General features: G+C 37.5%; 1 protein-coding gene across 3 annotated transcripts; it reads left to right on the top strand.

Annotated features, from left to right (window-relative positions):
• The first annotated feature begins 2525 nt into the window (after window positions 1-2525).
• Window positions 2526-13568, top strand: sdc4 (syndecan 4). 3 transcript variants are annotated; one of them, XM_048199123.1, is made up of 5 exons: window positions 2526-2780; window positions 9668-9883; window positions 10379-10577; window positions 11649-11831; window positions 12116-13568. In XM_048199123.1, exons 1-4 carry the CDS (start codon window positions 2721-2723, stop codon window positions 11807-11809), a joined length of 636 nt encoding a protein of 211 aa, XP_048055080.1. In that variant the 5' UTR covers window positions 2526-2720; the 3' UTR covers window positions 11810-11831; window positions 12116-13568. The 3 variants fall into 3 exon arrangements, with proteins under 3 accessions (XP_048055080.1, XP_048055079.1, XP_048055077.1); XM_048199122.1 differs by having other exon boundaries at window positions 12112-13568; XM_048199120.1 differs by lacking the exon at window positions 12116-13568 and having other exon boundaries at window positions 2527-2780; window positions 11649-11923.
• Window positions 13569-16997: the final 3429 nt, after the last annotated feature.

Here is a 16997-nt window from a genome sequence, read left to right as displayed (position 1 = left end):
TCACGGCACATTTCTAAGATGCTTTATGCGTGCAGTTTTTATTTGTGCATTTCAGGACTTTCAGGTAATAATATGCATCTTTATTTGAAATTATAAGGAACATTATGCATTACTAAGTTGTAATGCAATGTTAGATCATATCCTTGATTGATAGCTATTTTTGTTGTCAAAATTCCAGTTTCCCCCATGTCGCATTTCTCACATTGTATGCATTCAATCTAGATGTATTTCACTACACACGCTCAGTCTTAAGGCAAATACCATCTTTCAAAAAACAAAGCATTTTTCAGAACACTTCCATCAGGTTGTTTAAAATGTACTGTAGACCAGACTAAACAAATCAAGGCTGAAATCAGGCCAGAGTCTTCTCTCACTTCATAATACAGGACAGTCTGAGACCTCACGAGCACCAGGTCAGATATGCAGATGTTACTTTTTACGACTTAGACCTTTCCACTGTTTTACAAGCAATCTGAAATTGCCGTCTAGTAAACTTTGCTGTATGTGCAGAAGTGGAGAACATATAGGCCTACCATATTCATGCAAGAAGTCTTAAAGGGTTAGTTCACCCAAAAATGAAATTTCTGTCATTAATTACTCACCCTCATGTTGTCCCAAACCCGTAAGACCTTTGTTCATCTTCGGAACACAAATTAAGATATTTTGATGATTTTTGACATGGGTTTGTGAAGCACACAGAAGCAGCAATGTCATTGTACCTTTTGAGGTCCAGAAAGGTACTAAAGACATTGTTAAAATAGTCAACGTGACTACAGTGGTTCAACCTCAATGTTATGAAGCGATGAGAATACTTTTTGTGCACAAAAACAAAATTTGAACAAACAATTTGAACTGATGTCATACGCAGTCGACGTAGTGAACGCAGTTCAGCGCTTCTGTGTTTAAGTCAGAATGCCGGCTCAGTATTAATGAGTCACATTCAGAACACGGAAGCTCTGCATTGCATTAACTATGTCAAATTGTTAAATAAAGTCGTTGTTTTTGTTTGTTTTTTTGCACACAAAAAGTATTCTCATCGCTTCAGAACATTAAGGTTGAACCACTGTAGTCACATGGACTATTTTAACAATGTCTCTCAAAAGGTGCAAGGACATTGCCGCTTTTGTGTGCTTCACAAACCCTCGTCAAAAATCATCAAAATATCTTAATTTGTCTATCTATAGATGAACGAAGTTCTTATGGATTTGGGACGAGATGAGGGTGAGTAATTAATGACCGAAATTTTATTTTTGGGTGAACTAACCATTTAATACTGCAAGATTCCTCAGTGGACAAATGTAACTCAGCAAGATCATTTAAAACGGGATTTTTATTGTTTCAACATTTGCATGAATGTACATAATTATGTTGTTGACTTTGCATTAATAATGTCTGTTTAAAAGTATTAAAGTGATTCAGTGTACGTTATCTATCTGAACTGCAGGTCAAGATTAGAATACATAACGGCCAATTTAGTCAAATGATTTGCTTTGCTTTTTAAACTCACTAATAGTGAATTAAAAGTGGTGCTGTTGATTAACCTACTTTTAATCTTTGTGATAGAATATATTTCTGACTTTACATAAATTAGATGATTTAGATGAATAAAGTGGACTGGGGTGTAGAGATCTTTTCACTGACAGTGTCATGTTGTGGCATGCAAAAGTGTTTTAATGTTCAAAGTCATGCTATAGAATAGAAATGTTGCAATACGAGCGAGAAAACTTATTCAGACATTTCCCGTTATTGTGACTGGATGAGCACCAAACTGACACCATTTATTGGAAATGACAGCCGTTAATTCTATGATGCAACACCACTTAAACCTGAATGTAACTTACATTTATGTAAGAAAAGAAAGGAAAATGAAAACAAACCCACTATTACCAAGATGGTTTGCTGGTTTTAGGTGGTCTCCCCAGCCTAGTCAGTTTGCTGAAGGTTTTTGGTCAACATGCTGAAAAGTTAAATCTGAAGACCAGGCTGAGAGACCATCTAAAACCAGCTTAAACCAACTAAGACCAGCTAGTTTAAGAATTTCTGTCAGCAAGGGAGACAAAATGTACTTTATCTAAATTCCACTATGGTTTTTGTTTTCCATAACTCCTAAGGGAAAGAGGAAGAACTCTCAAAAAGTACGTACGTCAGTGTACGTCACTCAAACTTTCCATGAATGTCTTTTCGCTTTCCTAGCACTTCTTCCAAAAAACTTCCTCAAATCTTCAAAAAAATTCTAGTCATTCTCTTTTCATATCGCTCAATTAATGACAGAAATTTAGAACGTGAACCATGTGATACTTTCAGAAGACGGGGGATTTTCTATTGGTAAGAGATTAACACATAACCAAAAGCCCTATTCTGATAATCATATAATTTCACTTTTTACATTGTTCTCAGTCGGCATGAATTCGAAATGGTGTAAACCTGTTGCGTCTGGAGTTTCCGTAAATACGTCACGTTTGGTCTGCCCTGATTGGCTGCGAACGCGATATGGGCGGAGTTTAAGTCGAATAAAACCAAAGGGGGATCAATCATTATACAGGAATACTGCGTACTAACACAGAGGACAGCAGAAAGAAATACGCGTTAAAAATCCCCTCAAATCGACATAGAAAAAGGACTAACAAAGCAAGGACTGGTTTATTTTGATTTATAAAAGTGAATCATTTCGGAAACTGACAACAACTTTCGTCACCAGGGCTTCTTATTTTGAAGAGAAGATGCTGAAAGTTTACCTCATGTTGGTTTTGTCAGCGGCTGCTGCTGTTTTCGCTGAATCGGTGAGTATTTTAACTAATATTACATTAATTCAAGATCCTATAGCTATAATCGAGCCAAATCGAGTTATATAATCACACTTGACGGAAAAAAGTGTTATATTTGTGTTAGCTAAAGCGTTAGCTTTCTGACAACAGACCTGTTGAAACAACAAAGGCTTCCAAGTTAACTTATATGTTCAATAAAATTAACAGTTTAGATTAATAATTTTAACTTTAGTTTAATTGTCAAACGTCTAGGCAAGTCTTCTTTGACTCTGGTTGAATTTACCGATGTGTGCTCACCTGAAGTAAACATAATATTACAATAAATTGTATGATTAGAATCGTTGTGTTATGGTATTGTGTTATTCATTTGTGTATGTTTTATATATATATATATATATATATATATATATATATATATATATATATATATATATATATATATATATATATATATATATATATATATATATATATATATACTATTTAAGAGAGTACTTTCTGGCATTTGGCACCAAACTAGTCTTGCTCATTTTTGTTTGTTGAGTAACTTAATGAGTAGCACTGGCTTTCATGTGACAGTTTTTGCCTGCAGGATTTTTTTTTTTTTTTTTTTTCCTAGCTCTATTTGATTAGCCTGGATTCAGTCCATGAGGTTTAATTTTCCATCTGTTCATTATGGAATCACCCACTGAAGCACCTGTGAATGGGATGCCACAGCTTTGTGTTGGCCAGTTCTTTCATAACTCAAAAGAATAGCTTGCTGCAGATGTCTTTGGAGCTGAAATAGAAGACAAATGCCACCCAGTGTGCTTGCTCGGTCAGTCAGCCAGCCACACACACACACACCCTCACACAAGTCAAAATGCAAATTCTTTGAGCCCAAAGCCTCCATTCTCACAGACCTTTGGAAAGGTGTTGCCGCAGATTTTTATCTACACTTCAACACCAACAGATGAGCTTTGTCTTTGGAGACTACATCTTGTGTCTTGGCATTGTCTGCTGAAGGTTTTAGTGCGTAATATTGTGTAATCCTCTGGGAAATAAAGTAATAGAACAGTAAACTATCTGTGCTGTTAGTAGTAAATCAGATGGTGTGATTTAATCTCGGCTGGGAATGTTGCAACAACAAGCTTGCACACTCCCAAAGGCCTTATCCTTCGAGGCAGAGAAGGCCGCAGCATTCCTCAAAATCATGCAGAAGTGTCTGTGTTCCTTTCATCCCCCTCCCTCTCCATTCTTTTGCATTTTCCTGAGGAATTTGACCCCTTCTGACCTTGACCAGCCCTTCTTTTGGGATTTCACACACTTCGGCGGATTTAAATGGTCCACCTCTTTCATCCAGGTTCCTCCTCTTCAGCCACTGGACGAGTGTGTGTGGGTTAAACTCAACATGGCATGGACACTTTAAACCTCAGTAGGCAAATTAGGAGTGGATATTCTCGATTTGGCTTCAGGGTTTATTATATTTGAATACTTGCGTAGCTTTCACCTCCTTACCTGATGGGATGTTATTACTGCTATGGTTGTTTGGCCAATGCATGTCTTTCTAACTAGATATTTATTTGATTAGAATGTAATAATGATCAATATATATATAAATTTTTTTCACAATAATAACTAAAACATTGCATGCACTGTGAATATTTTGCTGTTATTTTTTAAAGTCTAATGGCCATGCTAGATGTCTTGTGTTATGAATTAGGCATGAGGTGATTTGCATATGAATAGGTTTGGTTTTATTTATTTATTTACTCAGTTATTTTTGGGGTGCAAAGACTCATCTGAATGGCTGTTGAAAGGCAAAGCGGTGAACATGATAAATACTTTCGCCAGGATGTAATAATGATTTCTGCATTGCTGTCCACTGGCCTATTAAATCACTTTTGAGGGTGGAATGTTGGCACAGAGCGAGAAGGTTTTATTTGCTGCTTGGGTAAAAGAAGTTTAGTTATTTCAGCAACTTTGTTTGTGAATGTTTACTGTATATGTCTTTCAATATTTATTTCAACAAATACAATGCCTTATGCTGAACCCTTTTGTTTTGCAAGTCCAAAGGAATATCTTGAGGCCATGTAAAGGGAACCCTGTGTGTTCTAGAGTCATTTAGCAGACCACATCCGTCACCGTTCCAGTTCTGTTGCTTGTGGAGCTATTAGCCATATGCCAGACGGGCTTTACTTGGAAACGCTGATAACCAGCTACCAGCTGTCCTTTGTAATGACAGTTCCTCTTTCTTGAGTTTGCCTTTTTCTTGTTTTCCAGCTTAGTAGTGTGGACGATAACACTTTAAGCTTTTATTTGTGCTTAATTGTGTGCTTGCATCAGCATTTGGGTTTCTGATATCTGTATTGATCTGATTTAACTTTACTACCTACACTATTTAGGTTTCTCTGTGGACTACACCCTCCCCCTAAGCAATGGCATTTCCATCAAGCCTTTTGTCTTTTTTCCTGGCATGTACATTTTTGTACTTCTGAAAATACCAATTCTTCAAATAAACACCCATCTGGGTGTTTCTCGGATCTCCAGACTTGAGTCTAATCACCCCATTGATGTCCCTAGAAACACGTGGTGGTCTTTCCAATCTAATAACACATATTGCTAACTTGCAGTATCCTGGATTACCTTTCAAGTTGTTTTCCTGAGTCTTTGTATTGTTCAGATGCTAGTAATGGTGTAGTTTTGGAGGGAATTGCTTTCTTGCAGTCACATGCTTCTCATGCACAAATGTAGAGACTGACAAATGATTGACAGATAATTTGTTTAAATGATAAAGGGGACCTATAATGCCCCTTTTACAATATGTAATATAAGTCTCTGGTGTCCCCAGAATGTGTCTGTGAAGTTTCAGCTCAAAATACCCCACAGATCATTTATTATAGCTTGTCAAATTTGCCCCTATTTGGGTGTGAGCAAAAACACGCCGTTTTTGTGTTTTCCTTTAAATACGAATGAGCTGCTGCTCATGGCCTCCTTTCCAGAAGAGGGTGGAGCTTTAACAGCTCAACAACAACAAAGCTGGGGAATCTCACACAGCCAAAATGACGATTGTCAGTAAAGCCTTAAATTTTTCAAACCGGAGTCAACACTGATGGAGAGACTCAGGAAGAAGTTACAACTTTTAGAATGAAACTGGACTTTCAGAATGGTTAGTGGATACATTTATCGACTAGCATGTGTCGTCATGTTAATCTTTTGTGGAAATCCAGCGTAAAATGACGGTATGGCAACAACACTCTACTACAACAACTCTTCCTCTTCTCTAAAGCAGCCCAACATAGCCTCACCCCCTTTGTTGCATGTTCCTGGGGGCAGGGTTTATGTAAATTTTGGGGGTTGTGATGTCACTAACCTGTCATGAAGCTCATTGTAGTCCATAAAAAATGATTTCTGTAAAAGAAAATATCTCCCTTTGCATTGAACTTTGAGCATCGTAACTTTGCAGACGTTGTTTATGCTCAACAGCAACATTACACACTAACTAAAGTTAAAAAAGTTAAATGATAATCAAGGACCCCTTTAATAACAGAGATCATAATATTGTTTTGTGATCTAAATGGTCACACATTTATTGTTGTTGCTGCTTTGGCCATGAGTTAATCTTAATGCTTTTCGTTTCTCAAATGAATGGCTGTAAAAAGTTGTGATTATGCATATAATATAGATCATTGTTTCCTGTTGAACATACATATGTGTATTGGCATGATATGGTGTGATTCTTTAGAGAAGTTTATTGATGAATATCTTAAACCATAAAAAACATATTTGGCAATATCAAGTCAAATCTCATTCTCCGCTAACTTCAGGTTTTCACCAGTCAGTGAAGGTCTGTTGTCAGAAAGCTTAAAGAACTCCTAATGTTTTCAGGCCCAGACTACACAATTCTGATTGTTTGGGCTATTCAGAACGGCTCATTGTGTATTAAACAGGCTTTGACTTAATGGTGAGAAGCTTCATTAATGAAAGCCACTAACGGATAGAAGGAAAGTGTGATCGCACTTCCTGTGGGAGAGAATAGAGGCTGACGACAGTGAAGCTGAATAGGCTTTTTATTGTTTGGTTTAGTTGTAGATTTCGAAGTCCAATCTTGTTTCCTTCACATACCCTAATGCTTCAGGGCTTTGAACAGGTGTTGGGGTGAGAATTTGGTGTGTGATTGAACAATGTGGTATCGTTTAACAGGCAGGTGAGTCTTTCCGCCCCTCTGTTGATATTCAGCTGGTTGTGTAGGAAGGGAAAATGCAGCTATAAATAGTTCCCACAAAGGTGGAAGGAATTCTCCTGACGTGCAAGTGTGTTTGTGTGTGCAAAGTAGGACATTCGCTCTATCCCGGGTGAGGAGTGTATCCGATGACATGGATAAATCCGATTGGTGGGAGTGACAGACACCGTTTGTATTGACGACTGGGGCTGTAATTGGTTGTGACCTGAAAGGACAACAAGGAGAGTCTTCAAACCACAACAGATGATGGCGGATAATATTTGTACAGTAGCTTCAATGGATCACCAAAGAATCTCAGACAGAGTCTGTGGACATTTTCTACATTTTAAGGAGAAAATCTGTGCAATGTGTTCCAATTTTGTGTTGACCTACCAATGACTTTTCATACACAGAAGTTGCTTTGTAAAACTGGGATGCGAAACAGTTGTGGTTATTTAAAATTAACCTTTAAACTCAAACAGTGAGTAATCACCTGATCACCAGGGACGGTTTACCACAGTATTGGATGAGTCACTGATTGCGGTATCTTCTTTTTACCTCTCCCATTGTGACTCACTGGAACAGATGCCAGACCATTTGTCAGCAGATGGTCGGATTTGCTCTTAGCTTTGCTAGTCTTGACTGAGGCCTGGTTGACTAAGCTGGTTAATTTACACAGGCTTCTCTCAGACATTACAGCTCACTTTGAGGATAAGATCCTGGAGATTCAGTACTAGAGCACACTCATACTTGTAGAAGATGTGTCATCTTCATATCAGATGGTCTCAACAGCTATCATGAGGCTTACCTAAAGGAATAGTTCACTCAGTTTACTCACCCTTATGTTTTGCAGACCTTGATGCCAAATCAGTTAGATAACGATGTGAATAATAACTTGAATTTCAGTTCAAGCTCAATGCGCACCAGTTTTCAGACTACTTTAATGGTGCTTTTTGTCCTCTTTGGAGCTCAGCAGCGCCAGACTCCATCCATTGTATGGACAAAAGCAGCATTAACATTGATAAACATCTCCTTTTGTGTGAAAGAAAGTCATACGTCGTTTGGAACGACACGTTTTGGGTGAAATAAATGAGCTTACTATTATCTCTTAAAGAGCTATTATCTCTCACAATAGTGTTATTTCTTTTAAATGAGGGGGGTTTTTGGTTATTGCTGAGAAGTTAAGAACAAAAACATTTATTTCCTGCATTGCGACTGAAAAATTTCAAGGGACTTTCTTTAGCAGTCCATCTTGGTCTAGAGCTTTTAGTTTGGTCGGTGGGATTTCTTTTAAACTCTTTCAAGTGGCTTATATATGTTTGCTGAGAATTTAAGGGGTTTGCTTATGGGAATTTAAGCATTGGTTTAATTGAACCACGGCCTTGCACCTCTTCGCAGTCAGAGAGCATCCGCTGTACTTTCTTAGACGGCTTTTTTTCCCTCTGAGCTGAGTAATTCATAATGCTGGGGGATTTTGGTGTGGGGTTTCACAGCACTGTAAAGCTGAAAACCATAAAGTATGTCGGTCTCTCTCCCCACACCCTCTTGTGGTTTCTGTCATTCTCCGTTTCTCGCTCTCCCTTTTTTCTTTTATTATCCTCAAACAACAGAACAGGCTAGAGCTGACTTGCAGTTTCATGTGGCGTTTGCATGATCCTGGTTTTCCTGGAAAATGAGTCAGCCCCCCCATCCCCCCGCCCCGATCTCCATTTTAAAACCCCTTCCATTTAGCATCTAGAGCCATTTTAAGCATCACGTTTGTGTTTAAGGTAATCTTGAAGTCACTGAAATCCTCATTAAAGTGTGTTGAAATTTGTCTAAGGTGATTACACTGGGTTAGGCAGCATGAGTAGTACGCACCTGTGCATTATGAATGTTTTTGATTTCCCGGAATGTGAAACTTTTCAGTGAGTCATGTTTGATTTAAATCTGTTTTTGACAGCGAGCAGGCGAGCGAGACTGATAAAGACCCTCAGCCCCTGTCCAATGAATTCTTTCCTTGTTTCACACAATGGCGGCAAACCTGCACTAACTTGCTCATACCTCTCTGACTCGCTTCAAGGTCAACAGTGGTGTGAATGTAATAAAATATTGTGTAAATCACGGATATGCGTCATTCAGAATAGAATTTAGAATCTTTTTTTTTTTATTATTTTTGTTTTTAAAAAAAAGAATGTTTTGATGTCTCGCAACCATAGCAACGGTGGAAATAAAAATAGCCACTTCTGTGGATGACTCTTGAGAGAGAGACAAAGAGGAAAAACAGATAAAACATAAATCCGTATGAGTGTTCTACTACCTCCTGTTATGCTAATAAGCTTAGTCCATTTAAACCCATTCGCAGTGCTTGGCCAAATGGCTCTGCTAACGTGATTAAAAGCGCTGGTGTGTCTTAATTAAATTAAGTGTGCTGTCAGAACCATCATGATGCCATAGACAAAGAAAGGTTTGAACAGTAACCTGCTCAAGCATTAAAGGGATATAAGATGTTTTACTTTGTCTTAACCAAAAAAAAAAAAAAAAAAAAAAAAAAAGTTGATTTCATGAGGTCTTTAAATCATTCTTGTTTCTCACATCAGTGACAATTCCTTCAGTTTCTGATGTTTGCATTGGGTTACATTGCCAAAGACTGAATTTGTGCATTTTTCTTTTATGATTTGCCTTTGAACTAATGTTTGTTTTTTTTTTCCTCTCTTTGTAGGTACGAGAAACAGAAACGTGGGTACCTCTGAAAAACAAGTCACCCCATGAGGATCTGGAGTCTTCCGGTGACTCTCCGCAACAAGATTTTGAGTTTGATGATTTAAACCCAACTGACGATGAGGATAACTATGATGATGATGATGATGATGATGAAGATGAAGATGATTATGATGACATGTCAGGCTCTGGGTTTTCAGAGATCCAAACTATTGAGGTAGCTATAACATTTTTTTTTTTTTTTTTTTTTTTCAGTCAAATTGAGTAGGAACTTTTTGGATACTGTAGAAATGCCTGTTTGGAAACAATGCATTTAATGAGGTTTTCACCTAAAACAAGTGAATTTAAAAAAAGAAATGCTCTAACTAGACAACACATCTTTCTATTGCATTTTTCTCACTGGTTTTGTACATTAACAAACATGCTGTGCAACTAGTGTTATCTGATTTGTGACTCTCATGAGACGATTTTCCTTAATGAATGTCAAAGTGACTCTTAATTGAATCACGGACTGACTCAATGGTCTAAATGCCTCATTCATGGTTGCTTAACTGACTCACTCGATGATCTTAAAGTCTTTAGTTCGGGTCATATCCGACTTGACGTTACTTTATGTGTGCTTACGATTCATGACCATGAGTTTTATTGCATATTTTTGCAACTGAGTTGACTGCTGTATGAATTTTCTTGTGACTGTTTCCTCCTCTCTCAGGATGATCTCTTCAGTAACCAGATACCTGATCCTGAGGGTCCATTTGACCCACAGCCAACTGAAGATGGGAAGATTCTGGTTAAAAAGAACGAGGTCGTCTTTGGTGGATCACCAGACAAAGACGGTGACCAGCTCAACAATGTTCTCATGACCCATGCTGGAGATGAGAGCTTGTTCCACAACAAAGAGGTTCTTGCAGGTGAGAAGAAGGTTTTGATTTGTTTGTAATAGTGTTTTAATAGGCAAAGTAATAAATGTTATTGGACCAAAATGTGAATATTTAAAGGGTTAGTTCCACCAAAAATGAAACTTCTGTCATTACTCACCCTTGTGGTGTTCCACATTCGTAAGACTTTCGTTCATCTTCAGAACACAAATGAAGATATTTTTAATGAAATCTTGAGAGCTTTCTGTCCCTCGATAGAGATCTAAAGCAACTACCAATTTCAAGGTCCAGAAAGGTAGTAAAGACATCATTAAAGTAATCCATTGGTTTAACCTCAATTATATGAAGCGACATGAGTGCTTTGTTTGTGCAAAAAAAAACAAACATAATTTACCACTTTATTTACGAAAATATTGATCTGCCACGCGGGTTCACGAGAACATCACAACGCATGCGTTTTGTGTTCACCCGAGAGCTGACATTGTTGCGTGAATACACTTTGGAAAATATTATTTTGTAAAGTGGTAAATTATTTATTTTTTATTTTTTTGCAAGCAAAGCACTCGTGTCGCTTCATAAAACTGGTGTTAAACCACTGGAGTCACATGGATTACTTTAATGATGTCTTTACTACCTTTCTGGACCTTGAAAGTGGTAGTTGCGTAGGATCTCTACAGAAACCTCTCAGATTTGATTAAAAATATCATCATTTGAGTTCTGAAGATGAACGAAAGTCTTACAGAGTAAGTGGGTGAGTAAATGATGACAGAATTTTCATTTTTGGGTGAACTATCCCTTTAATGTGTTATTTTAGTATTATTTTTATACCGTTATGGTAGTATTAATATTGTGAATTGTTTTGACATTTTTAGTTTTAATTTTAGTTAAATTCAATTTTAGTAATTATGTGCATTTGTAATTTGTTTGTATTACTGTATAGCTTTAATGTATTTATACTGTAGTACTTCAACTTAAAGTTGCCCCTGTTATTCTTTTTCAAATATTACCTTTCATGCAGTGTGTAATATATCTGTTTTTGTAATGAGTTTTAAAGCCACGTCTGTAGGTTGTGCCTCCCTCACATTTTCTATTTCTGTTTTATAGCCGTTATTGCGGGCGGAGCAGTTGGTCTCGTCTTCGCCATCCTCCTCATCGTCCTCCTCGTTCACTTTGTTCTCCGCATCAAGAAGAAAGACGAAGGAAGTTATGACCTGGGCAAGACGCCCATCTACAAGAAAGCTCCTACCGCAGAAATCTACGCATGAGCGTCCTCATTCTCACATACCTTCTCTCTCTCTCTCTCTCTCTCTCTCTCTCTCTCTCTCTCTCTCTCTCTCTCTCTCTCTCTCTCTCTCTCTCTCTCTCTCTCTCTCTCTCTCTCTCTCTCTCTCTCTCTCTCTCTCTCTCTCTCTCTCTCTCTCTCTCTCTCTCTCTCTCTCTCTCTCTCTCTCTCTCTCTCTCTCTCTCTCTCTCTCTCTCTCTCTCTCTCTCTCTCTCTCTCTCTCTCTCTCTCTCTCTCTCTCTCTCTCTCTCTCTCTCTCTCTCTCTCTCTCTCTCTCTCTCTCTCTCTCTCTCTCTCTCTCTCTCTTTTGAACTATAAGCTCACACAGTGCCTCGGCCCGACGGGCCGCCGCCGACCTCTCACGTACCACGCAAACCGCAAGAGAACCTCACACGAATAATTTACTCTGACTGGACATTTGCATTGAAATCTCAGTGACTCGAAGAGGATCGCGTCTGTTGCCAAACTGCCCGGTTTTGTTCTCGCACCCTCTTAAGTGTATTGCCTTTTTGTCACGTGGCCCATTGTGTCCTTTTTTTTTTTAAAATGTATGTAAAACACTACAAGGTGCAATGGAGCCTTCACTGGTTAAAGGCTTTGGATTGACCATTTTATCCACCGTTATGATAAACAGTCAAGTGTCATGATTGGTGCTACAGAGGGGGTGGTTATTGTAGCCTTTTACGTTATCAGATGTCTTTTTGTTTTTTAATCTGCGTGCTGTAAAACCTTTTAATTTTCATATTAAACAAAAGAGGTGAAACCAAATTGAAGGCATGCAGTATATGTTCGAAGCTAAATTCCGTGAGAGCAAAATCTGAAATTGGTGTACTAGACTAATGTATGCTCATTTCAACCATGGTGTTATGGTACATTCCACATATCCGTATGTAATTGCTGTGGTGGTTTTATATGTCGAGAGACCGGATCCACTACAGTGCTGCTTGACTGTCAGCTAAGCTACTTTAACAGGTACAGATGTTGTTGATTGAGAATCAGTTCACTGCAAACAGACTTTGTACATCCAGGGATCTGTATATAGCCATTTGAATAAAATGTAAAACTTTGGTACTTAGCCATTTCTTGACAGCCTTTTATTTACCAAATATTTAAATGCCAAAATCAGTTTTTATTGTTCTTATATCTCATCCCGGTATTTGCTTTTGGCATCAAACCTGATGGCAGATGGTTTGCTTCTGTATCTTTTTCGGGAACATTAAGGAAAATGTTTTGTTTGAGAACAATGACCAATGTTAGTACTAATGTTTTTTTTTTTCCTCAGTGTTTTTGTAGATGTTCTTAATTCCGTTTTTATTTTTTTGCTATTAATTTAACTCATATTTTATTGCCTGCCTTCAGGTTGGGGTCTTTGTCCCCCTTCTCAGCTGTTGTACATGTGATAATTTTTTATTTTATTATTTTGGTTTTTAGATTTGTTTTATATACAGTAGTGCAAAAATTCAAAGGCTGATAGTCTTTCAACAGATTTTTTTTTAAGAGTTTCTATTTCTTTTAGACTTTTTAAGCCGAATCTATTTATGTTTTGTAGAAGGATGTTCTGGATTAGTTGAGGGGAACGTGAATGAGCTGTGCATTACTAGCATGGTGTAAAATGATAAATTTTGCTGCTTTGTTTGGTCACATCCAGATAAAATCACTGATCTAATGTTGAAGTCAATGAATCATTGATTTCTGCATGCAGGTTCTGATCTGTTGAAAATAAAGCTATTTTATGCACATAATCATTTGAAGATTCTTGAGTCTTTTTTCATGCTAAAAATCCTCAGAAATGTTCTTTCACAGGGCATTTACACCATTTTCAATGCAGTTTGGCCGTTCATTTATACAACTATGGCGTTTTGGGAGCCTGAAAATGCAAACTTTTGAAAATGGGTTTCAAAGAGCAAGTTTTAACTACATAAAAAAACTACAAAAACGGCAAAATTTTGACGTGACGTCATGTGCATGTGTATTACGTAGTGTTTCTTTACAAAGTGATATCACCAACTACTGGCCTGGCAGCAGAATACATCGCTTTTAGTGGTTTTTGCAGATCGCGTGAATGGGGATCGTTTTGACAACATTGTCGTCTGTAAATGAAAACGCGAATGAAAAACCTTTCAATTTTAATCTACATTGCTGTCATGTAAACACCCTTAATGTATATTTAAATAGTCAAATTAAGGATAATTAAAAGCAGTCCTCTTGACCTAAAGCACACCTGAATCAAGTCAAGAATTTGTTTATTTAGGGCTCGTATGGTGCAGAAAGGCTCTGAAAAAGGACGACTGGTAGCAAAGGCGGATGTATGAAATGAAACATTTCGATTTACGAATTAAATGTGAACCTGAGGGTTCAGAGAATGAAGATTTCCAAGAAGTAATAGAAAGAAGGTGATATTTCACAGTTTTATCATTGGGAGTTTTTTATTATTTATATTATTTTTTTATCTGTTATTTTGGGTCATCTATGTACAAAGATTTGGGATTATTTCAAGGAATCGGTTCTCCAAAAGTCATCTTACTGTGGTTCTTTACAGTAAAAATTAAGATATTTGAGCCACCATTGTGGTTTATGAGATTGCCACATGTGAAACCCTCAAGGAGGCTTCAAATATCCTATTGTGCAATAACCTCAAAATATTTCAAGCCCCTCAAATATTATATAATGGGGTTACTGAAGGAATCATTGACAGTCTTTAGAGTTCCTCTGAGAACTGACCTTTTGTGCCTCAAGGTTCACCAAAGTGAGGCCTTCTTTGTGGAATGTCCCTCCACATAATGACAACTTTGCCTATGTTTGGTTACTATGGTTTTGCGACCTGATACCTTTAGAGAAACACTGTAAGTTCAATGGTTCTTTAGAAAACCATCTACACACTCAGCAAAATATGGGATCATTTTTAAATACTTCTCAGCAAGGATGCATTAAATTGGTCAAAAGTGATCGTAAAAACATTCATATTACAAAACATTTCAAATGAATGCTGGAAAAATGTATGGTTTCCACAAAAATATTGTGGATCATGTGACACTGAAGACTGGAGTTTCACAATATCACTGTTTGACTGTATTTTTGATCAAATTAATGCAGTCTTAGTGAGCATCAGACACTTGTAATGTATGTATTTCATGAACCCAGGAGAGCTTCAACTCCTCTGTTAACAGGAAAACTCTAATACACTGTCGCTGACCCGAAGAACCTATAAAATCAAGATCTTTCTAATCACAACCAACCATATAGCAACTCAAGATCCATACTATGAAAATGCTCCATTATATAAAGGCTCTTTGGTGAACCTTAAGTGTTTTGCAGAAGAACCTGGATGATTGAAGAGCCTCACATGGGCTTTTCAAAAGCCTGACTGAACTGAATAACACTCATAGATCATTAAGTAAAGAGTTTGTTTGAAAATGTCAGCTTTCTGGTTTGCCTTGCATGTTATTCATACATCAACCTGTTTGTGATAGATGAATGATGGGACAGTCTGCAATAAGTAATCTAATTGTCTCGGTGTTAAATGGGGAATTTCCACCCCTAGAGAAATGACTGTAAGTGTGTGTGCGTGTGTGTGTGTGTGTGTGTGTGTGTGTGTGTGTGTGTGTGTGTTTCCCAGCATGCTGATGCCTGTCTGCTCTGCTACCAAAACAAATGAGATGAGAATACCAGGAGAATAGAGGGAGTTTGTTTTCTTTTTGGATTGAAGGATAAAAATAGAAAATGTTTTGATTCATAAGTGTTACGGGTCATGCATGAGGCCTTGATTGTTAACTATTTTTGTTTTTAAAAGGAGAAACATTGACAAGATTTCTTGATTCGGGCCAAAACAAATCTGCCAAAACAAAAAGTATTCAGACAAACTTAAAACAAACTTCTTTTTGTGAATTAAGCATTAAAAGTGTCTTTCTTTATAAATAAATGTCATTTGGTTTAATATTTTGTTTTGCAATGGTGTGTGTTCGTGAGATGCAGAAAGTTCCCGTAAGTCCTTTAAATCACATATACGTGAGCACGCTCGCCAAATTAACACTCGCCAAGTGCCAAATGCAAGTAAAAATCAGTGTTGGCGAGTATGTGAAACGGTGTCAATCACCAACATTACACAACTGTAACATTTTTACGAATTCTAAGCAATGTTAAAGAGCATGAACGTGAACAACGCTGCATCGTCACGAAAGCACAAGAAGACAAAAAAAGGGAATTCATTTCTCACACACTGTGTAGGGAAGTTTTGTGCACACACACATCCGTAGCGCATGCCCAGAAATCTGCATCTCAGACAGCGTGCAAATTCTGAATCAGGTTCTCTTTCACATCATCTTGAGCTTGAACAGACATATTCAAACAAAATCATGTCAAAATGCCCGTCTTGGCAAGTATCCTCGTGAACGTAGTCAGTTATGACTATGAACGTAAACAGTTGAGAAAGAAAACGTGTATTGATATTAAATTTGTGCATTAGCTCTTAAAGTGACAGCAGCCTAATAAACCTGCTGTTGTCGACAAAAGACAAAGAAAAATCACTCACTGCTATTGATAACTTGTGTAACTTTAATAAGGATTAATTATGTTTCATGGCTGGTAGATTTTCGCCGGCCATAGGCAGGTGTGGCAAAAAGTTAGTTTATATGTTTTGATGCAGTATTATAATGTTTTATGAGTGTTGAACACATGCCCTCTTTGACCTCACACTGACAAAGCCCAGAGAAATGAAGTAAACAAACAAACAGATGGTTGAGACATTTAGGAAAACCAATTGAAACCTGTCTAGTCAACAGCAGATTAATCACTCCGATTTCACACAGATATGATTACATGACCTGCATGGGGAAATTCTCTAGATTATATCCGGTGATGTTGTGGTGTAAAAAAATATCTTAATGCTCATTGAAAATAAGATGCAAATCTTAATGTTTCCATGACGAGATTGCCATTTATCTTTTATCTGTTAGGAAAAAACAGCATGCCTGCGGTCACAGGTTGAATGGACAACTAGACCATATAAGGAAGTATACTGTGCAGTTTTTTTTTTTTCTTCCTCATAGCACAAGGAACAGTTTCATCATTAACACACACACACGTTTTCTGTTACACATTTGAATGCGTATCAGAAAAACAAGTCTGTGGAAAGTTCTGGAACGTGTTCAAATTTTCATGTATTACGCCATCTT

This window comes from Megalobrama amblycephala, linkage group LG8 (assembly GCF_018812025.1).
Source record: "Megalobrama amblycephala isolate DHTTF-2021 linkage group LG8, ASM1881202v1, whole genome shotgun sequence".
NCBI lineage: Eukaryota > Metazoa > Chordata > Actinopteri > Cypriniformes > Xenocyprididae > Megalobrama > Megalobrama amblycephala.
This window is presented reverse-complemented; position numbering and strand designations above follow the sequence as displayed.